General features: G+C 41.7%; 1 protein-coding gene across 1 annotated transcript in view; it reads left to right on the top strand.

The window, feature by feature from the left end:
- LOC105697207 (CD151 antigen-like) overlaps positions 1-19,546 on the top strand; it is a 35,099-nt gene extending 15,553 nt beyond the window's left edge. The window contains exon 3 of the mRNA XM_023433835.1: positions 18,274-19,546. Within this exon, the coding sequence (XP_023289603.1) occupies positions 18,274-18,465 (192 nt within the window). The 3' untranslated portion in view covers positions 18,466-19,546. The remainder of the gene's footprint in view (positions 1-18,273) is intronic.
- The last annotated feature ends 4,482 nt before the right edge of the window (positions 19,547-24,028 follow it).

The following is a 24,028-nucleotide window of genomic DNA, read 5'->3' as shown; positions in this document are numbered from 1 at the left end:
TCGGCGTTAACCTAGTGTTAGCACGATATAACCTGGCTTGAGGGCGTAATGGCGCAGCAGAATTGCCCTTAATCCCACTTAAATAATAGTTACGCGTGCCCAACAACCGTCACTAAACGGCGGAACGCTGTGACTTAATTCGAAACCGCACTCCCGGCCTTAATTGCACGACATTCGCCGGTCTAAATCAACCCGAATTAAGGGGTTTACGTCGTTAGCGCATCCGAGGTTTGCCCAACCAATGGCTTTGTCCAGCTTCGGTATTTTTTCCTCACAATTCTTCCTCCACAATTTACAGCTCCCAGGTTTGTTAACTAAAAAGAAATCAACGTTCTCATAAATTCTCAATAACTTATGGTACGTTTCACAGTTACCTTCTGCAGTTTTATGTTACCGAGAATTTCCGAACTCTAGATCTGGAGGAAAGTACGCCAAATTGGCAGCTCGGTGGGCAAAGCGAGAAGTTCCTCCTGCCGCCGCCGCGGCGCCACTTATCGCGCGCGGTAGTCGGGCGATAATTAGAGCGGCGAGCACCTTCTCGAATCGCGAAAGACGTATCGCGACGATGTGATCTGGAAGGGCGAGTCGGCGCCTCGGACAGGTTCCGGAGGCGTTGCGAACCAGTTCCCGGGGGGGCCGGACTCTGCCAAATGCTTCGGGCTAAACCACATTACTCCCTAAGTACCCGCCTCGCGATACTTACGACCAATTTATACTCCACGCCGGACGCGGGGCAATAAAATCGAGACGCGTCGATCGGTCTCGATTGTGAGTTTCCGATTCCTCCGCTAGGGAGCGCGTCTTCTGGTGACAAATGAGCAGAGCTCGCTAAGTTAAGGTGAAGTGAAACCCCCTTCAAATCAGTCGATTCGAATACAACACCTTTTTTTAAGGGCATTAGACCGAACTGTCCGAAACTTTGGCACATCACTCCTGATCATCTAAGAATTGTCCTGACACATTCAAAATTTGGATTTTTTAACTACATTTATTTACTCAGCCCAAATCAGAACTAAAATGCCGTCGAGCTCTCATATTTCGATCAAATACAATTATCGAAGGCTCTGATATGAGAATCGAAAGGGTCAGGACAATTTTACGACAATTTAGAACACTCTGGTAATCGATAAACTCGCATTTCAACGGGATAAAGGCAAAAAAAGTGTTGTATGCGCTTCTATGCTAAAACGATGGTAATACGAGGTCTTGGAGTGAGAATTTAATTGACCTGGAAATCACAGATGGCGCAGGGGGTCCCTCTGCAGTCAATTAGGGCCCCAGAAAGCATGAATCCAGAGGATTTCTGGAGTTTTACTTCGATCTCTTTATAATTACTGTACGAAAACGACAGGTGGAGTATGCCATTTGGGACAATACACAATATAATTCGACCCAGCTGTCAATATAAAAACGAACGTCGGCAACGCAGCCATTTAGAAAAATCTTCTTTATTGACGTTGATCAAGTTCCTCGACGTGTTTCACTTAACCTTAAATACCATAGGTAATTTACGTGGTTTATTTTTACAGTAAATTACTAGGTATTTACTCAACAAATTTCATACGTGATGTAAATGACATGACAGGACTTTATGTTTCCGTAGTTCCTATTCCCTAAAATTGAAAATTTTTCATGAAATGTATGGAAAGCTGAAACGTCAAAGCCTAGATCTTCCTATATTTTGACCACTTTGAAAAAGTGAGGTTAGAGTGTCGTGTAATTTGTTAGGTATTTTACATTGATTTTACGTAAAAAAAAAACCTGGAATTACGCGTCACTGCACAAGGCTGCTCTTCTGATGAGAAATTCCAGCTTTTGGAAATCCCTCGGCGATGGTAGCGCCCTTCGGGGCGGGCTAAAGTGGAACTATGTGCATACTCGTCGGATCCCGAGGTTAAAGGAAAAGGGAATAACGACGGTATCTGAGCTTTGTGGTATCGACCCTTGAATCTCCAGCCAGAGAAAGCTGAACCGGTTAACTTGGAAACTTCTCGGATTTGCCTACGGGCGGAAATATGAATTTCTATGTAAAATATTCAGGGATTCCCAGAGATAGGAGGGATTTCCAGAGAGGTCCGCAGGAATCTCCATGGAGTCTTTGCGGTAATCAACGGTTCACTGAACATCTTTAATTGGAATTCAGTCAAAAGTCGAAGGATTCCGTCGTAGTGGAAATCAAGGTTAGGTAATTTCGCGTTTTCCGAGATTTTTCACGTATATTACGTAAACCAAGAAGCTTACCGTAGAAAAGCGTAGAAACTCGAAACTCACCAGATTGATTTAAAAGTCGAGAGGTGAAACTCGCCGCCGGAAATTCGACGGCCATTTTGGAAGAGCGCGAAATAGTCGGAAAAATGCCGAAGCGAAGAAGCTGCGCGCGCATGCTCTGAAACCACACATTACGCCCTCGTGCAAAAAATCGGCCCAACCTTGTCGGTCTGCTCGACAAAGGGGATGCGTAATTATAAAGACATTAACCTGACGAGCCTCCATTGCCGTATACGCTGCGAGTTCCTCATTGAATCTTTACTGTCGGAGGCCGCTCTTCCTCTCGAAAAGTGAGGTTAGTGTTCATTTTATTCCGTTAAAAAAAAAAAAGACAGTACTGGCTTGAAATTTTCAACGCATGTACAACTTGAAACCCTAACCTCTAACTCTATTAAAAAGTGAAGAATATAGATGACCGGAAGTTGCGGGAAAAAATGTAAATTCTTGGCCACAGATTTGTAGACTTTGGGCACTTTCCACCTTAACGAAGGCGCTTCTACTAGGCAGGTTTAATCATCGCAACGGCCAAAGGCAGAAGGCCGGTATTAATGTCTGCAAAGTTCCCCACTAAAAATGGAAATCCCGAGAAAATTTTAAAGTTTCCTCGCGGCATAAGCTACAACTCATGGAAGCCAAACGTTGCGTCCATGGCGAACAGTTTCCGGCAAGCGACGATCCGCTTTGCTCGCATGGAAATATATCTTCCTTATAGCATCCATATAAATTTTACATACCATAAGATAATATATATATGTATAAATATAAAGACGTCGTTAAGGTGAAGTGAAACACGTCGATCAACTTGATCAACGTCGACAAAGAAGATTTTTCTAAATGCCTACATTGCCGACGTTCGTTTTTATATTGACAGCTGGGTCGAATTATATTGTATATTGTACCAAATGGCATATTCCACCTGTCGTTTTCGTACAATAATTATAAAGAAATCGAAGTAAAACTCCAGAAATCCTCTGAATTCATGTCTTCTGGAGCCCTAATTGACTGCGGAGGGACCCCCTGCGCCATCTGTGATTTCCAGGTCAATTCAATTTTCACTCCGAGATCTCGTATTACCATCGTTTTAGCATAGAAGCGTATACAACACTTTTTTAGCCCTTATCCCGTTCAAATGTGAGTTTATCGACTATTAAAGTGTTCTAAATTGTCGTAAAATTGTCCTGACCTTTTCGATTCTCATATCAGAGCCTTCGCTAATTGTATATCGATCGAAATATGAGAGCTCGACGCCATTTTGTTTCTGGTCTGGGCTGAGTTAAAAAATTCTTTTGAAAAATCCAAATTTTGAATGTGTCAGGACAATTCTTAGATGATCAGGAGTGATGTGTCAAAGTTTCGGACAGTTTGGTCTAATACCCTTAAAAAAAAGTGTTGTATTCGAATCGACTGATTTGAAGGGTGTTTCACTTCACCTTAAGGTGATATGAGAGTGGCATCTGAGGCGTCAAAATACTTCTACACCTTTTCTCCTAACTAGAGGTACCAAATAATTCGAAACTTTAACACGTGATTATGGAGGTCCTAATAAAGGTCTTGAAACTTGCGAAATTTTTCGAAGAAAAAAATATAGTTTATTCATCCCGGACAGGAACCAACAAAAGAAAACGTTTCGAAATATGAAATTTCGTGAGTTTCAAGACCTTCATTAGAACCTCCATAATCACGCGTTAGAGATCAAAGTTATTTGGTGCATCCCGTTTGGGGATATGTTTTATAAATATTGCGACGTCCCGATAAATATGGAATGACCCTTTCATATCACATTAAATATCCCGAGGAACATTTTCTAACCTCTACGCCGGCGTTCGGCTTTCCTTGGGAACCCTTTGTACATTGTAGAGATCGGCTGCTAACGGATGGACATATAAGGGCAGCCTTAATGGGCTGTTTCGATCGGCGGACAACGCCGATAATTATGCATCAGCGTCAAGGCGCATCCTTAACTAAATGCCCTAACTGGTGGAGGACACCGCGCCCTGGTCCTCGTCGAGATTTGACGCGAAGTCGTTTCTCTTATGGGGATCGCTTTAATGGTGGGACGCATCTTCTTCCCCGTTCAGATACCGAGACCCCAGACCTCCTTTTACGGCTTTAGCTGCATAACGAGTGCATAAACAGGGCATGAAAATGCCCATCGAAATACCTATGGTGCCTTCTTCGCTCCGCGACCACTTAAGGTGAAGTGAAACCCCCTTCTTTATAATTACTGTACGAAAACGACAGGTGGAATATGCCATTTGGTACAATACCCAATATAATTCGACCAAACTGTCAATATAAAAACGAACGTCGGCAACGTAGGCATTTAGAAAAATCTTCTGTATCGACGTTGATCAAGTTAATCGACGTGTTTGACTTCACCTTAAGGTGAAGTGAAACCCCCCTCAAATTAGTCGACTCGAATAGGACAAATTTTTATAATTTTTAGTTTAGATCGAAAATTTTTAATATTGGATCGAACCGTCTTACACTTTCAAAATTTGGATTATTGAAACAAATTTTTTAACTTAGCCCAGACCACAGCCAAAACGGCGTCGAGCTCTTGTATTTCAATCCGTATACAATTATTAGAAGCCCTAATATGAGAAACGAAAGGGTCAGGACAATTTTACGACAATTTAGAACACTCTGGTAATCGATAAACTCGCATTTGAACGAGATAAAGGTAAACAAAATGTTGTATGTGCTTCTATACAAAAACGATGGGAATACGAGGTCTTGACGTGAAAATTTAATTGACCTGAATATCACAGATGGCGCAGTGGGTTCCTGTGCAGTGAATTACGGCCTCAAAAACCATGAATCCAGTGGATTTCTGGAGTTTTCCGTCGATTTCGTTATAATTATTGTACGAAAACGACAGGTAGAGTATGCCATTTAGTACAATACCCAATATAATTCGACACAGCTGTCAATATAAAAAGGAACGTCGGCAATGTTGGTATTTGAAAAAATCCTTTTCACCTAAGTCGATCAAGTTCCTCGACGTATTTTACTTCACCTTAAGCCCGAGGCGTTTACCAAGATCTCCTAAACCGGCCCGTGGAAACGAATCTCTATAAGCTGGACTGCAACAACCTCATTACGACATGCAAATACGACTGGATGCCCTGGAACCGGTTCGCCCGAAAAGGCGAAAAATTAGCCAGGGCTCTGGTGAAAAATCTGCATTCGATCCCCGCCATTTCTTCTCGAAGAGGGCGACTTTTTTGCGCTCCTTCGTTAACCTCTTTCGTCGAATCCGATCGATAAAGCCGGATTTAAAGAACCTCGAATTTTCTAGAACCTTGGTCACTTATAAATATATATGATGGTAATTCTCGAAAATCCCCGAAATGATTAAAAATATTCCTGCCTGTCGTTAAATTATTTTCTTTTTTTTTTTTAATGGTAATTGTTGGAACTGGCGCTCACCTGAATAACCGCCAGGGTGATGATAAGCCGCCTTGACAAGGAGGTGAATAAAGAGGAACAAACGCATGGAAGCGGAATTTTAGTTCCCTTTGAGGAGATTCCATTTAGCAAGGATGGCCCTCCGGTTTCCTGCCCCCCAGGTCGCATTAAATCTACAAGGGTCATTACTACTTCCACGTGCAAATAAAAGCTTTCAAGCTCTCCTTTCGTCCTGCAGATTGGGTACGGAAACTCTCGAACGGGTTCTACATTATTCGAAAATATAACGCTAAATAATCTGTGGCGTTAAGGGGATGTCAAAGTGGCGTCAAAGAGGTCTCGTTTATAAAAATTAGGTACCAAATCGTTTCATACTTTACAATGGGAATATAGAGGCTATAAGGAAAGTTCTGACAGCCATGACAACTTGAATTTTTTAAAAATTAGTTTACAGGTTTTTTTCAAAAATTGTTTGTAAAAAAATCGAAATTTCGTGGGTGTCAGGACCTTTCTTATAGTCTTCATGTCCACGTTGTAAAATTTCATACGATTCGGTACACCCAGTTCAGAGAAAAGTTTCATTAACGGCGTTCATCACCAAGTGGGGACGATGACTTCCACCGCTAGATGACATTAGCATCGAATTCGGTGGGAGGTAACCAAAACGTACTTTCTCGCTCGGATGAGGGAGACGCGACGCATAATGGGCAGTGTTTAGCAACGGGCGAAAAATGTGTGTGTATTTTGCACGTATACAACTCACACAACGGCTAGACGCCTCTGGACTAGGCGCCGAAACGTGTGTGACCCTCGGCCGCACGCACACGCAAGTTGGACGCTCCGCCTAGAGTCGGCAACGGTTGCTAAGGAATGCCCAAATTCCGCGCGAGAAACTTGAAAATCCTGAAAAAGGTGCTCCACGGGGACAACGATTTTGAGCGTATTTCTCAACCGATTGAGCTCAACGAGTGCTCGTTTTAAAGATAAAATGTTGACGTGTGTTTATATGGGACCGATTTTCGATCGAGCACCTCCTTCCTATGTAAAATGGCATTGAAATTATGTCGTTGCACTTTTTTATATGATAATGACCACTTATCGAAAATCGCTCCCATATAAACACAGGTCAACGTTTCATCTTCGATATGAGCACTCGTTACGCTCGATCGGTTTAGAAATACGTTCGGAATCGTTGTCCCCGTGAGGCCCTGCAAAATTGCTGGAGTGGTGAGCGCCCTTAACGATTGACTCCTCAGATGCCACTTTCATATCCCCTTAAGGATGGTTAAAAAAATATACAAATATTGTAATTATCAATGAGGAGAACGTGTGCAGTTTTGTCTACTGATGTAATTATTTATATTAATTTTTTTAGAACGACTGATGATTTTGTCACTCGTGTTTACGCGAAGACAGATGTCGGCAAGGGAGGGATCGTCTTTCCGCTTACATCATAACCTCGAAACGTGGGTTGACCACACTTTAAAAAGCGACCGAGGGACATGTATCCGTGATGTTTTAACACGAGGCGACCATAATCTGTCACTTCAATGTGCAACCATCCTCGAGGTCATCTTCTTCGTGGCTAAACCATAACACTTCATTTTTTTAATCGATGCGTCCGTTCCGATCAGTTCCGAGTCGGCCATTCTAAATCGACGTACAAACTATCATCACGAAAATAAGTCAAAGGATTAATCGAATGAAGTTGACACGAATTGCAAACAACACTCGCGATAATTCCCATTGATATATTTTCAAACTTAAAGAAAATGTCGAAAGAACAATTCGGCGGCATTTCACATTTTCACTAGATTCTGTAACTTTGGCGAGAGTGCTCACTTCTCGCCCTATCATCTCGCGTGAGTTTATTCGCCCGATTCTCCGAGTGAAAATGTGAAATCCCTAGACCGAATGAACGCGGTCCGAGATTTCGGAGTTTCTTGTCGAGTAGTCTCGCGCGAAACATCTCACATTTTGACCATAGGGAAAGTTACGGAATCGCAGATGTTCACCTTTAGAATTTTCACTAGATTCTAGGTACGGAATCCCCCTGCCGATCCTTCGCCCTGTAATAGCCTTTCCTTTGTCGCCTTCACTTCGTCCCTCCGCTTGCGTTTAAGGTGAAGTGAAACATTCTTCAAATCAGTCGATTCGAATAAAACACTTTTTTTTAAGGGTATTAGACCAAACTGTCCGAAACCTTGACACATAACTCCTGATCATCTAAGAATTGTCCTGACACATTGAAAATTTGGATTTTTCAAACAAATTTTTTAACTCAGTCNCGTTGATCAAGTTTCTCGAGGTGTTTCACTTCACCTTAATTTTCCGCCATATCGAGCCACCTCGTAAAATTGAATAATAAGTAGACCGCGGCATAAGTGGCTCGTATTTTCGAGTTTGCATTAATCGAAGCGATCTTACCAGTGGAGGCGCCCGAAGCCCCGGATGCAAAGTAATGGCGTCACCGGACTCAATTACGGAGTGCACGCAGCAAGTCGATCTAACGTAACGCCGAACGAGGCATCCTGTAATAACACGGGGCGAAATTGACAAAGCACATCGATTAATTCCGTGGAGGGTGGCGAGCGTGAATTTCCTGCGAGCCCCGAAGGGGACCTCTAAGATGGCCGAGGGTGGCCGACAAACCGCAGCCTCTCCGACGCCGGTCCGGTGCTTGACAAACGACGCCACCGGAAGACGTATGCCCTGGACGGAACATCGATCGGGACCCGAGCTGCCTATTGGCCGATAATTACGGAACATCTCTGATAAAGCACGACTGCACCTCAAGATGGACTCCGGGCGAAGAGGATGCCGTGTCAAATTCTGCCTCGCGCATAGTGTTTACTACCTTCTAGATAATTAAGCGGGATCGATGATTAACTCGAACGTAGAAAATATTAAGGGCGCTCACCACTCCAGCGATTTTGCAGGGCCTCACGGGGACAACGATTCCGAACGTATTTCTAAACCGATCGAGCTTAACGAGTGCTCATATCGAAGATGAAACGTTGACCTGTGTTTATATGGGAGCGATTTTCGATAAGTGGTCATTNTTCAAATGTGAGTTTATCGACTATCAAGGTGTTCTAAATTGTCGTAAAATTGTCCTGACCCTTTCGATTCTCATATCAGAGCCTTCGATAATTATATACTGATCGAAATATGAGAGATCGACGCCATTTTGGTTCTGGTCTGGGCTGAGTTAAAAAATTCTTTTGAAAAATCCAAATTTTGAATGTGTCAGGACAATTCTTAGACGATCAGGAGTGATGTGTCAAAGTTTCGGACAGTTTGGTCTAATACCCTTAAAAAAAAGTGTTGTATTCTTATCGACTGATTTGAAGGATGTTTTACTTCACCTTAAACGATGATGCTAGGCTTTCGTGAGATTTTTTTAAGCCAGGGAGCGACTTTTGGCCGCCATCTTGGTACCATCAGCACTTCGCATATACAGTCCGGCAATTTGCGATATTCTCGTGTAAATAATTGCGTTTAATGACAGTCGATGTCAAAAGACAAAGTGAATCTTTGTTTCTTTTAAGAGACATTTACATTTCTTGCCGATATTTATGATGTTCGTTGATTTAGGAAAATGGTTTCAATGCGAGTCAAGCGTTGACTCGCCGCCATTTTGGTACCAGCTCGATCTTCGGAGCCAAGGAGTTCTTTCGCAAAAAGCATCCGATGTAATCGATAGCTCGATAGCACGTTGGCGTCGATTTTTCGAGGAGAAACGACGTGCCGCCGTATCGAAGCACGTCCGACCTCTCGGCCCTAAAGGGTTAAGAAACATACGCGATATTTCTTCTCTTTCTTCGCCATGTTGGCCTCTAACGGTGCCTCTTCTTCCTAGTCGTCGACCTTCTCGAAAAAGTTCTAGGTGCCTCGTTATCCAGATTTACCTACAGTGGGGAAAAATTTTCACGGAACGCCGTATAAGGCCATTGCTAATGAGTCGTGGTGAGGACACCATGGTGCCCCGTGTACGTTGGATCGCGTTGGAATTCCGAAGAATTCCAACCCCGCAATTTCGAACTTCGACAACCTCGAGAAGGTATTCGACCCTCACGTGGGTACACTGAGAAAAAAAATACATTGGACCAAAAGAAAATATTTCTTACAAGGAAACATTCCCAAGTGTCCGCCCCCGATCTTATTGATTTCCATATATGTTGAAGAACATAAAAATCTAAGAGACACGTGTTTTTTTATATCTGCAATGGTCCACATTTAAGGGGTGAAACAACCCCCCAAAGTTTGGCGAAAATTCAGTTTTTATAATAATTTTCGTAGAAGCAGTGGAGGGATTTCGATGAAACTTGGCATAAATGTATTCCGTATATGGACGGTGAAAACACAATATTGTCCAGCAATGTTACACCCCCCCCAAGGGGGTGAACTACCCTTCAGGCGACATTTTTTTGTAATATCTAATAAACAAGCACTCCTACTTACGTTCCACTTACGCGACGTGCTTGCTCACAAAAAATGAAGAATCCGTGTTTTTTGCTTTTTACCAATAAACATTTACACATCGGTTGTAAACANTACTTGAACATTTTCTTCCAACTGGGCCAGATTCAAGCCCAAGATTGGGGGCGGACACTTGGGAATGTTTCCTTGTTAGAAAGAAAAGAATTATTATTTGACTCGAATGAACTGAAATAAATTGTCAGAATTCCGAGGAAACGTCGCGCCCAATTAATTCCAGTTTATTTCGGTAAAATAATTGTTCTTTAAATGAACAAAATATTTCTTTGGTACTGTTCAGAGAAATATGTGTCTGGTTAATGTGTCATTACTAATAATGGTACTGTCTGTGATGCAACTAGGAGCAATTCTTTTATCTATTGCTTTTAATAAGTTGTGAAATTGCCACGTCAAATGAATATAATTAAATCTGTATTCACTGATTGGTTCAGATTTATCGCAACGATTGATGGTCACTTTATTGGATTTTGCGATGCAACTAAAAGCTATTATTCTATTTACTTCTTTCATTACTTCAAGTCAAGTCAACGGATCAATTGAACGTACACGAGAAACGGACGCAGAGAGCATTTCGTTCAATCCATTCCCCGAATTTTCGAGTTGTCCGCCATTGAAGTCGAGAGAAACGAGGCGAGCACGAAGTGCTTTAAAGCTCTCATCACGGATGAAAGATCAAGGCTCGAAATTGACGAACCCTTTGAAACCCCCTGTAGCGGTAGATAGGCTATCAAATTGCATTAGCCGATCACGCGCTAATCCGCCATTGATACTTAAGGGCGCTCACCACTCCAGCGATTTTGCAGGGCCTCACGGGGACAACGATTCCGAACGTATTTCTAAACCGATCGAGCTTAACGAGTGCTCATATCGAAGATGAAATGTTGACCTGTGTTTATATGGGAGCGATTTTCGATAAGTGGTCATTTTCATATAAAAAAGTGCAACGACATAATTTCAATGCCCTTTTACCTAGGAAGGAGGTGCTCGATCGAAAATCGCTCCCATATAAACACACGTCAACATTTTATCTTTAAAACGAGCACTCGTTGAGCTCAATCGGTTGAGAAATACGCTCAAAATCGTTGTCCCCGTGGAGCACCTTTTTCAGGATTTTCAAGTTTCTCGCGCGGAATTTGGGCATTCCTTAGCAACCGTTGCCGACTCTAGGCGGAGCGTCCAACTTGCGTGTGCGTGCGGCCGAGGGTCACACACGTTTCGGCGCCTAGTCCAGAGGCGTCTAGCCGTTGTGTGAGTTGTATACGTGCAAAATGCACACACATTTTTCGCCCGTTGCTAAACACTGCCCATTATGCGTCGCGTCTCCCTCATCCGAGCGAGAAAGTATGTTTTGGTTACCTCCCACCGAATTCGATGCTAATGCCATCTAGCGGTGGAAGTCATCGTCCTCACTTGGTGGTGAACGCCGTTAAGCATCTTAAAGAAACGGCACCCTTTGAAAATCCACCGTAAATCCCGGATTTGTCGTCGGATTGGTCTAGAATTTCCGAATTTACTATTACACTCTTGCATATTACATGGAATCCAGAGTCGAGACTCGTTCGAGTTTCAATGCTTCGTACATCGGGAATAAATAAAAGGATCACTTTACGACCGATGGAGCCAAATTAAATGTCCTGGGTCTCCGGTGAAATCCCTGGGATGAGAACTTCGATACGATGGACCAGAACACTAGAAACTACCAAGCTATCAACCCGGGCATAAAAAGTTACGGAGGGAGTAAAATCGACTACAAAAGCCTTCACATCGGCCGCGATAAACCCGAGCAATAAATGAATACCTTCGAAAGGCGTATAACCTAAAAAATCTTGTCCTCATTCTTTCAACAAGTTACTTAGCACTATTAATATAAATGTATAATGATCATTGCCAGGCTCGAAAATATGATTGATTCCTCAAAATTCCTGGAAAACTTCGTACCCTTTCGATTCCTGGAAATGGATTCCTTGGTAAATGGTGAGATATTTTTTAGTGAGCCGCAAAATAAAAAATCCTCAGTCTTTCGATAAATTACTTTGCACTGGTTACATACATTTTCAATAATCATTGCCAGGCTCGAAAATATGATTGATTCCTCAAAATTCCTGGAAAACTTCGTACCCTTTCGACTCCTGGAAATGGATTTCTTGATAAATGGTGATACATTTTTTATGGAGCCTCAAAATAATAAATCCTGTCTTTCGATAAGTTACTTTGCACTGGTTACATACATTTTCAATAATCATTGCCAGGCTCGAAAATATGATTGATTCCTGAAAATTCCTGGAAAACTTCGTGCCCTCTCGATTCCTGGAAATGGATTCCTTGGTAAATGGTGAGATATTTTTTGGTTAAGCACTAAATCGAGGCACCGGACGTCTCCTCGAGCAAAGTTAAGCCGGAAACTGAATCCTTAAGTAACCAGGAGGAACGAAAGCATTAAAGTTTCGGGTGATAAGCACGGCAAAGTCATTAAAGGTCCATCTCGAAAGTTCTGCCGTATGAAACCGGAAGTTGGTGACCGAGCCCAGGACTAACATCGGTTGTTTTTCGACTGCACATTCAGTTGCAGTTGCAAGAAAGCAGCTCGACCAAGTCGAGCGGAAAATTCTCGCGACCTCTTGCGGAATTTTTTTCCGCTCGAGTATATACCGACGAGTTTGCCGAAGAACTTCGTCGGAAGTCGGCAACTTCTTCGGGGACTTTGAAGTTCAGGACTTCTTGTCGCCGGCGATCTTCGCGCCTAAAAAAAGAGTGGAATTTTTTATCACACTTTATGGGAAACTCCTGATAAACGAAAAAAAGGTTACCTGCATTGTTTAAGAAAACTCGGGAATTAAAAACGACGGAAATTCGTTACTTGAACATTTTCTTCCAACTGGGCCAGATTCAAGCCCGTTAACGNAGTGTACACCCTGGACCGGCCCCCTCGAATTAAGGCGATATGAATGTAACTTCCGAGGGATCAATGGCTTATGAAACTTTTCTTCGAACCAACTGGATCGAGTCGTTTGAAATTTTACACGTGAATACCTTACCTTAAGGTGAAGTGAAACATCCTTCACAACAGTCGATTCGAATACAACACTTTTTTTTAAGGGTATTAGACCAAACTGTCCGAAACTTTGACACATCACTCCTGATCAACTAAGAATTATCCAGACACATTAAAAATTTGGATTTTTCAAAAAAATTTATTTACCCATCTAGCGGTGGAAGTCATCGTCCGCACTTGGTGGTGAACGCCGTTAAATGTATTTGGCTCGAAACTCAACCGAGTTTCTTGATTCAGAAAATTTCACGACTTATCAAACTTTGCCGTTGACATTTCCTGAATTATATTATTAAGATTGTTGTCATTATATGTGCCCATAATTATGAAAGTGGTCTAAGTCATGTATTTTCTGTTTCGAAATTACATTGAATTCATTTAGTTTAAAATAATGTGGTGTGAAATAACTGATAAACTCATTTTTTTTTTTTAATTTTGACTTAGACCACTTTCGTAATTATGGGCACATATTATACATTTTAATTATTTATTTAGGGATTTTTTATTGCCTTGGCGACAAATGACGATGGCTAGTCAGGTATTCGGATAATTGGATATTTTTTAATGTTAGTAAAAATCAACACCGAAGTCTGGAAAGTAAATGTGGAATTTTCATGTCGCTGATAAATCCCGTACGAGTCGTGTGCAAAATCTGCTCTTGTCTACGGTTTCGTACGATGAATAATCAGCAGCAGTCGCGAGATTCGTGCTTTTCATCCAATGAATATGCAGCGATTCCTGCCTCGGTGGTTTTCCTCAAAATTATGGAGATCGACCCTCGCCCTTGACGTTCCATATTCGGGATATGATCTTTCGACGATCCTGTGATAACAACAACATAACTAGTCAACGCTTAACTCACGTTGAAATCATCTGTTCTCGCCCAATCACCGAAGTTAAGGTGAAGTGAAACACCCTTCAAATCAGTCGATTCGAATACAACACCTTTTTTTAAGGGTATTAGACCGAACTGTCCGAAACTTTGACACATCACTCCTGATCATCTAGGAATTGTCCTGACACATTGAAAATTTGGATTTTTCAAAAGAATTTGTTAACTCAGTCCAGAGCAGAACCAAAATGGCGTCGAGCTCTCATATTTCGATCAATATACAATTATCGAAGGCTCTGATCGTTGTCCCCGTGAGGCCCTGCAAAATCGCTGGAGTGGTGAGCGCCCTTAAAGCGCACGAGTTATCGCTTATTTACGACATGCATGGAGTCTCAAAAAACTCGGAAGAGAGACTTTTGAGGAAGGAAAATAAAGAAGTCTCTTGATGATGTCTTTTGGCCATTACGAGCCATTAAGTCCACGCGACGATGCGGTAAGATTAATATCCCGCCGCTAATTACAGGAGACCTGGTTTCGCCAACGAATTCTTCACGTTGCCAACCATGGATTTCCGAGTATCGGCCAATCTAATAAAAACCAAGACTTTATTCCTAATAAAAAATGCAAATTAAGAAATCATTTCCAATAAAAGTCACGGTGTAAGATGACGAATATAAATACCTACCTGTTCCGTACACGTATATACATCACGTATCACTCGACGCTACGAAAATCTCACTTAAGGGCGCTCACCACTCCAGCAATTTTTCAGGGCCTCACGGGGACAACGATTCCGAACGTATTTCTAAACCGATCGAGCTTAACGAGTGCTCATATCGAAGATGAAACGTGCCATCTAGCGGTGGAAGTCATCGTCCTCACTTNCTGTCGATATAAAAACGAACGTCGGCAACGTAGGCATTTAGAAAAATCTTCTTTATCGAGGTTGATCAAGTTCCTCGACGTGTTTCACTTCACCTTAATCAACGTTGAGTGCGGTCGGTACCAAGAGGGTGACCACATGAATTAACAACAAAAAAAAGTGCAACTATAGATATAAATCCGTCTGTGATCAAAATCACAATTACATGAGATTTTTTAAATATCAGTTATAGTACCAACAAAGGGTTTCGCAGGCTAAAATAGTCGCTAGATAGCGCTACTAACCAAAGCCTAACCACATTGCTCTAACGTGTACATATATACGTGATCGTGTAATGATACGTGCAAGGGAGATGTAAAAAAAAAATATATATATATCTGGGATTCAAGGAGCTCATCTCGAAGTACTCGGTAAATAGTGTCGGCTAATTAGCGGCGCTTCGGAGAGAAAAGAAAAAAATATATATATCGGAGGGAGATACCTTTAACGAGTATCGAGTCGACATTACCGATTCCACTTGGCATGCAAACCGGGACTTCAAAGGGGCTGCTCTTTCCTCTTTCCACGGTAAAAGTGCGGTAAAGACGCACCGTGTAATACGTCAGGGCGAATCGCGCAGGATGCGAGCACTCGTTAGCGTCAAATTAACGTCGATTCACAGAACGACTTCGAGACGGACGAGTGAGTCCGAGAGTAATAGTCTTCCTCGAGTGCTTACATGGGTACATATGAGCCTAAGTGGCAGCCATTACCCCGCATTACGCCATAATCTCGGGCTCAACGGCGACCGAATCCCGTTTAATGTCCTGCCGGGATCTCGTCTCCCTTTTTCGCTCCCGAGGCCGATCTCGGGATAACTCATCCTGTACCTCGAAAGACATGGACTCTAAATTGGGGATGTAATACCGCCTTAATGGAATAAAAAGCATTTATGTCTGCCAGTGTACCCGCCGATTTGGAAAAAACTCTCGTCGCCTGACTTTTATCAACTTTGTACGTTAAAGGACGTGGACTCTTCGCTAGGGATGTAATACCGCCTTTATGCCGCGGGAAGGCATTTATGTCCGCCAGTGTACACCCTGGACCGGCCCCCTCGAATTAAGGCGATATGAATGTAACTTCCGAGGGATCAATGGCTTATGAAACTTTTCTTCGAACCAACTGGATCGAGTCGTTTGAAATTTTACACGTGAATACCTTACCTTAAGGTGAAGTGAAACATCCTTCACAACAGTCGATTCGAATACAACACTTTTTTTTAAGGGTATTAGACCAAACTGTCCGAAACTTTGACACATCACTCCTGATCAACTAAGAATTATCCAGACACATTAAAAATTTGGATTTTTCAAAAAAATTTATTTACTCAGCCCAGACCAAAACCAAAATGGCGTCGATCGATTTTGATATGAGAAACGAAAAGGTCAGGACAATTTTACGACAAATTAGAACATTCTGGTAATCGATAAACTCGCATTTCAACGGGATAAAGGCAAAAAAAGTGTTGTATACGCTTCTATGCTAAAATGATGGTAATACGAGGTCTCGGAGTGAAAATTTAATTGACCTGGAAATCACAGATGGCGCAGGGGGTCCCTCCGCAGTCAATTAGGGCCCCAGAAAGCATGAATCCAGAGGATTTCTGGAGTTTTACTTCGATTTCTTTATAATTACTAGCATAAATAAAAATCTTCTTTATCGACGTTGATCAAGTTCCTCGACGTGTTTCACTTCACGTTAAGAAAGGTCCTGGCATGAGATTTCAATTTTTTGAAATTTCCTTTTAAGCATTCTTGAATTTCATACAAGAAATTCAATTTTACGGTCGTAAGGACCTTCCATGGGATCTCCATATTCTCGTGAGAATGTTTCAAACAATTCGGTACACCCAATTGAAAGAAAAGTTTTATAAACCATTTGACATCTCAGAGGCCACTTTCGTGTCACCTTAATTCCGCGCGCGAAATTTGAACTCCATCCGCTGTTTCTCTATCAATTATTATGTTGACATAAAAATAATGAAACTGTCTCATTAAACTTGATGTAAAATGTTGTCACGAGTTTATGCTTAGTATTTGCATGTTGAGAGCGGCGATGCAATTTTTTTGTTATATAAAAATCCTGATAACACGTGACGTCGAACCGGTCGTGTCAATGACTGGACATTCAAAACTCCCGGCAGTTTCCAGAGGAAAAGCTGATCGCGCACTTCTCTCCGGAGATACCTAAGTATCCACCATTACACCCCATTACGCCGGAATCCTCCACGAGAGGCAGCACTTCCAGTAATGCCATAAATCGGCCATTTTCACTCGTCCTGGCGATTCCTCGCATGAATTCCTCGAGGCTACTATTACGATCTGAAGGCGTTCGCAGTGGAGGATCGACTCTGGAAATGACTGAAAAAAGAAAACAATCACTTTGGAACAGAATAGAGAATGGACCGATCTGGAATCGTTACAAATTGTAAAATTCTTCCAAAATGATATCGCAACTGCAAGAACGACACCAAGCATTATTTGTAGTATCTCTTCCAGGCAGGGTTGATAAAAATCATGAATTCGTTTTAAAAGATAAAAACTGCGATTCAAATCGATTACTTCTCAATCGTAATTTTAATCTTCGTAATTTTCGTTATAATCGTAATTTTATCTTCGAGGCAGGGTTGATAAAAATCATGAATTCGTTTTAAAAGATAAAAACTGCGGTTCAAATCGATTACTTCTTAATCGTAATTTTAATCTTCGTAATTTTCGTTATAATCGTAATTTTAATCTTCGTAATTTTCGTTATAATCGTAATTTTATCTTCGAGGCAGGGTTTATAAAAATCATGAATTCGTTTTAAAAGATAAAAACTGCGATTCAAATCGATTACTTCTCAATCGTAATTTTAATCTTCGTAATTTTCATTATAATCGTAATTTTAATCTTCGTAATTTTCGTTATAATCTTAATTTTATCTTCGAGGCAGGGTTGATAAAAATCATGAATTCGTTTTAAAAGATAAAAACTGCGGTTCAAATCGATTACTTCTTAATCGTAATTTTAATCTTCGTAATTTTCGTTATAATCGTAATTTTAATCTTCATAATTTTCATTATAATCGTAATTTTATCTTCGAGGCAGGGTTGATAAAAATCATGAATTCGTTTTAAAAGATAAAAACTGCGATTCAAATCGATTACTTCTTAATCGTAATTTTAATCCATTGACTTAAATCAGCTAACCCTACTTCTAAGACGCCTCCTCGATTAAGAAACTCGGCAGAGTTTCGCGCCAAGTACAGATATAATCTGTGCAACTTGTAATAATTTTCTTTCACTTCCAGTACATCTTCGTGGTGATGGCGGTCCTCGTCCTGGAAGCTGGAGTCGGAGCAATGGCGCGTCTCTACGAAGAAGAAGTCGGCCTGGAGTTCAGGATGAATCTCAACCAAACTTTCCTCGAAACATACTCCGTGAAGTCCCGAGAAACCACCGCCATAGACCAGATGCAAAAAGAGGTGAGACATAAGGAGTGATTAAATGCATAAAATTTAATACCATGCAGAAAAGCCTTAGGGTTTTAATACCTTTCCTTTAGACGTGTCGTCGGCTTTATTTTCCACAAATGCAGAGACCATGAAAGGGTCGCACAGCCATGCCATAAAAGATATAACATGTTTCTACTGTATGCATGAGGTACAATGTTCACACGTTTCCTTCAGATATTGCACATTACGGGTCCCCTACGTCTCGCAGTTATCGTAAAGGCGTTCTCATTCTTGAAGATGTTATCGCCGGGTATCTTAAGTAAATGTCTCGAAACGCAGTCGCTTATAAACGCCTCAGAGCTGTGCCAGGAATTTTCAAGAATCACCGATTTTCCAGGAATTTTCAGGAATCCCGATTTTCGAAGAATTTTCAAGAATCTCGATTTTCCAGGAATTTTCCAGGAATTGTTTAGACACGATAAAGAGTTACTTCATAAATCGTTAATTCTAATTGTACAGTCTAATATTAAGGAAGTACACGAATGTCTATGTAAAGTATGCCAGGAATTTTCGAGAATCGCCGATATACCAGGAATTTAATAGAAGTCATTTAAGTACGATAAAAAGAGAAGTCGGGAATTTTAATTCTCTATTTATGTATCAAGGCTGTATGCGAACGTCTATATATAGTATTTAGTCCTGCTTTTCCACTCTTCGGGAAGATCCCCTCGGGGATTATTATTTTCGCAAAGTGGATTGCAAAGGACTTACACCGAGACGCTTCCAATTATCCTGGTTGACAAGGAAGCTTACAATAAATAATCCTACCGAGAGAACCGAGTAATTAAACGCATTGTCTTTTAAACTGATCAATCGGATTCAAGGAAAGCGCTCAATCCTGAATTATTCCCAACTCCCAGAATAATATCCTTTTTACTTAAATTATAATTTTCTTTTAACTTGAACTTAATTAATTTCTCGTAAAGAGTTACCTTAAATATTTCCAAATTTAAGAGGAGGTTAAATTCTCGTCCAGGACAAAAGGTCCCCGAGAGAACTCAGTCTAAATTCCGATTCTACATCGAAAATAAACTATTTTTTAATCCAAAGAATTTAAATAAATCGTCATAATTCGGGGAAAAAAAAGGCATCCAATTTATTCGATTTTATTCAAGTGAAACAATTATTCTTCGAATTAACAAAATATTTCTTAGGCACAATTCAAAGAAATATTTCTCCGGTTCGGTGGCATTGTTTCTCTCGGTCTACTTTTAAGGTGAAGTGAAACACCCTTCAAATCAGTCGATTCGAATACAACACTTTTCTTTAAGGGTATTAGACCAAACTGTTCGAAACTTTGACACATCACTCTTGATCATCGAAGAATTGTCCTGACACATTCAAAATTTGGATTTTTCAAAAAAATTTTTTTACTCCGTCCAGACCAGAACCAAAATGGCGTCGAGCTCTCATATTTCGATCGATATACAATTATCGAAGGCTCTGATATGAGAATCGAAAGGGTCAGGACAATTTTACGACAATTTAGAACACTCTGGTAAACGATAAACTCGCATTTGAACGGGATAAAGGCAAAAAAAGTGTTGTATGCGCTTCTATGCTAAAACGATGGTAATACGAGGTCTCGGATTGAAAATTTAATTGACCTGGAAATCACAGATGGCGCAGGGGGTCCCTCTGCAGTCAATTAGGGCCCCAGAAAGCATGAATCCAGAGGATTTCTAGAGTTTTACTTCGATTTCTTGATAATTATTGTACGAAAACGACAGATGGAATATGCCATTTGGTACAATACACAATATAATTCGACCCAGCTGTCAATATAAAAACGAACGTCGGTAACGTAGGCATTTAGAAAAATCTTCTTTATCGACGTTGATCAAGTTAATCGACGTGTTTCACTTCACCTTAATTAGCCGTGGAAAATCCTTGCTAGTCCTGGTATGATAACATTTTCTCATTTTTTAGCGCGCTCCATTAAAGTTACATCCGCTGGAGAAGAAATTCACGGAGTCCTCTTTTAAGAGGACAGACCGGAGCCTGGATGCAAATGGCCACTCCTATAGACATCCCCGGGATTTACCGGGATCATCCCGGGATGATCCTTAACGTCCTGAGAGGATGTCCTCAGAAAGTAATGCAGTCCTCGTCCTCTGTATATGGGTCATGCAAAGGAAAATTAAAAGCCGCGTCCGCCTCGTCGCATCCAGGCCTCGGAATTCTGCATACAAAAATGGAAACAATTATTCGTCCCGCAGACCGGTTCGGAAATGAATTTGCCATTTCCAGTAGAAATCTGCTCGTTCGTTTCGTACGGCGAATTTCATTCACCCGAATGAATTTTACCCTCGCTTTGAAGCGCCGCGTTCGCGTTCCCTCGCTTTCCAGGAATCCACAAAGAGATGAAAATGAAATTCTGTAACTGAAATTATACGAATCATTATGAACAGGAGATGAAGGGCTCTTAAAACGAGTGCTTAGGTTTTAAAAGAATACTTAATCCAGGGAAAATTATCCTCATTTTTTATGCAATACCTTCCTTTACATTTCTCACTAATGGCGGCGTTTCCCGTCCTCTCGCTTTTCAGAAATTCACCCGGAAATAATAATAAAATGCGTAACTAAAATGATAAAAAGTTATCATGAACGTGAGATAAAGGATCTTAAGACGAGCGCTTAGGTTTTAGACAAATATTAAGGGCGCTCACCACTCCAGCGATTTTGCAGGGCCTCACGGGGACAACGATTCCGAACGTATTTCTAAACCGATCGAGCTTAACGAGTGCTCATATCGAAGATGAAATGTTGACCTGTGTTTATATGGGAGCGATTTTCGATAAGTGGTCATTTTCATATAAAAAAGTGCAACGACATAATTTCAATGCCCTTTTACCTAGGAAGGAGGTGCTCGATCGAAAATCGCTCCCATATAAACACACGTCAACATTTTATCTTTAAAACGAGCACTCGTTGAGCTCAATCGGTTGAGAAATACGCTCAAAATCGTTGTCCCCGTGGAGCACCTTTTTCAGGATTTTCAAGTTTCTCGCGAGGAATTTGGGCATTCCTTAGCAACCGTTGCCGACTCTAGGCGGAGCGTCCAACTTGCGTGTGCGTGCGGCCGAGGGTCACACACGTTTCGGCGCCTAGTCCAGAGGCGTCTAGCCGTTGTGTGAGTTGTATACGTGCAAAATACGCACACATTTTTCGCCCGTTGCTAAACACTGCCCATTATGCGTCGCGTCTCCCTCATCCGAGCGAGAAAGTACGTTTTGGTTACCTCCCACCGAATTCGATGCTAATGCCATCTAGCGGTGGAAGTCATCGTCCTCACTTGGTGGTGAACGCCGTTAAACCCAGGGAGAATTGATCTGATTTTTTTTAAAGTTACCTTCTTTCAGTGTTTCGGGAGGAATCCATTTTCCATCCGACATGGCGGGATTGAAGGGTACTCCTTTATGGAAATCGAAGAGTCAGAAACTTGTATAAAAAGGAAGTAAAACCCTGCGCGCCTTCGGGAATAGATTTCCCGGTCGTCGTTTCCTTTGCTTTTCATGGTCGAACTGAATTCCCTGGGGAATGTCTTTGGAGCCGAGAGTCTCTCCAGAAAGAGCCGCAGGTCTCGCAGGAGCGTCTCCTGGAACGGGAGATAAAAAGGAGAGAAAAACCGGGCGAGTAGGCACGCTATGGAATAAGAACAGTGAAAGAGAAGCAATACCCAGTTTCCCAGGAAAAACCAAACCCGTGGACTGGTCGGATTTGGTGGAAACTCCTGCTTCATCCTCTGATATTTTCCTTTCCAGTAGAGAGGGTCCTGAGTCCTCGTTCTTGCTCGACATCGAACTTTTAATTATTAAAGCAATACCCAGTTTCCCAGGAAAAACCAACCCGTGGACTGGTCGGATTTGGTGGAAACTCCTGCTTCATCCTCTGATATTTTCCTTTCCAGTAGAGAGGGTCCTGAGTCCTCGTCCTTGCTCGACGTCGAACTTTTAAGGTGAAGTGAAACACCCTTCAAATCAGTCGATTCGAATACAACACTTCTTTTTAAGGGTATTAGACCAAACTATCCGAAACTTTGACACGTCACTCCTGATCATCCAAGAATTGTCCTGACACATTCAAAATTTGGATTCTTCAAACAAATTTTTTAACTCAGTCCAGACCAGAACCAAAATGGCGTCGATTTCTCATATTTCGATCAGTATATAATTATCGAAGGCTCTGATATGAGAATCGAAAGGGTCAGGACAATTTTACGACAATTTAGAACACTCTGGTAATCGATAAACTCGCATTTGAACGGGATAAAGGCAAAAAAAGTGTTGTATGCGCTTCTATGCTAAAACGATGGGAATACGAGGTCTCGGAGTGAAAATTTAATTGACCTGGAAATCACAGATGGCGCACGGGGTCCCTCTGCAGTCAATTAGGGCCCCAGAAAGCATGAATCCAGAGGATTTCTGGAGATTTACTTCGATTCCTTTATAATTATTGTACGAAAACGACAGGTGGAATATGCCATTTGGTACAATACACAATATAATTCGACCCAGCTGTCGACATAAAAACGAACGTCGGCAACGTAGGCATTTAGAAAAATCCTCTTTATCGACGTTGATCAAGTTAATCGACGTGTTTCACTTCACCTTAAAGCAATACCCAGTTTCCCAGGAAAAACCAAACCCGTGGACTGGTTGGATTTAGTCGGAACTCCTGCTTCATCCTCTGATCTTTTCCTTCCCAGTAGAGAGGGTCCTGAATCCTCGTCCTTGCTCGACGTCGAACTTTTAATTATTAAAGCAATACCCAGTTTCCCAGGAAAAACCAAACCCGTGGACTGGTTGAATTTAGTCGGAACTCCTGCTTCATCCTCTGATCTTTTCCTTCCCAGTAGAGAGGGTCCTGAATCCTCGTCCTTGCTCGACGTCTTTTAATTATTAAAGCAATACCCAGTTTCCCAGGAAAAACCAAACCCGTGGACTGGTTGAATTTAGTCGGAACTCCTGCTTCATCCTCTGATCTTGTCCTTTCCAGTAGAGAGGGTCCTGAGTCCTCGTCCTTGCTCGACGTTCAACTTTTAGCGCGGTAATAATTAATGGCCGGCCCTCTCCGAAGCTGCCAGTTTTGTGCAAGTCCCAGGAACTTTTTCCCCGGGAGCTCTGACAGCTCCTCCAGGATTTCCAGGACTCTGTCCAGGAAACTTACGGGATTTCCCTCTGTCGCGAATCCGATGGTCCTTAATTATCTCCCAAGGCGGTCCCTTGAGGAGATAAAATACCAAGTCCGTTTCAGTGTCGATTTTTCCCTCCCTCGTGCTCGAGGGAAGGAAATGCATGTCTGACAAAATGTTAACCTTCGATCCAAGACTTGTCGAAGATTTTTAGTCATGACAATTCTTGAGCATCCTTGAAGAACTAAAATCATACGTCCGTTTCGAGGTCAATTTTTCCCTCGCTCGTGCTCGAAGAAAATAAAATATATATCTGAGAAAATATCACCTTCCCTTCCAAGACATGTCAAAGATTTTCAGTTAAGCTGTAGTGAAACATCCTTCGTGGAAAATCCTTGCTAGTCCTGGTATGATAAC

The sequence above is a fragment of the Orussus abietinus genome, unplaced genomic scaffold, assembly GCF_000612105.2.
Source record: "Orussus abietinus isolate OABI.00-Male unplaced genomic scaffold, Oabi_2.0 scaffold461, whole genome shotgun sequence".
Taxonomy (NCBI): domain Eukaryota; kingdom Metazoa; phylum Arthropoda; class Insecta; order Hymenoptera; family Orussidae; genus Orussus; species Orussus abietinus.
Note: the sequence above shows the minus strand (reverse complement) of the source record. Positions and strands in the feature narration are given on the sequence as shown.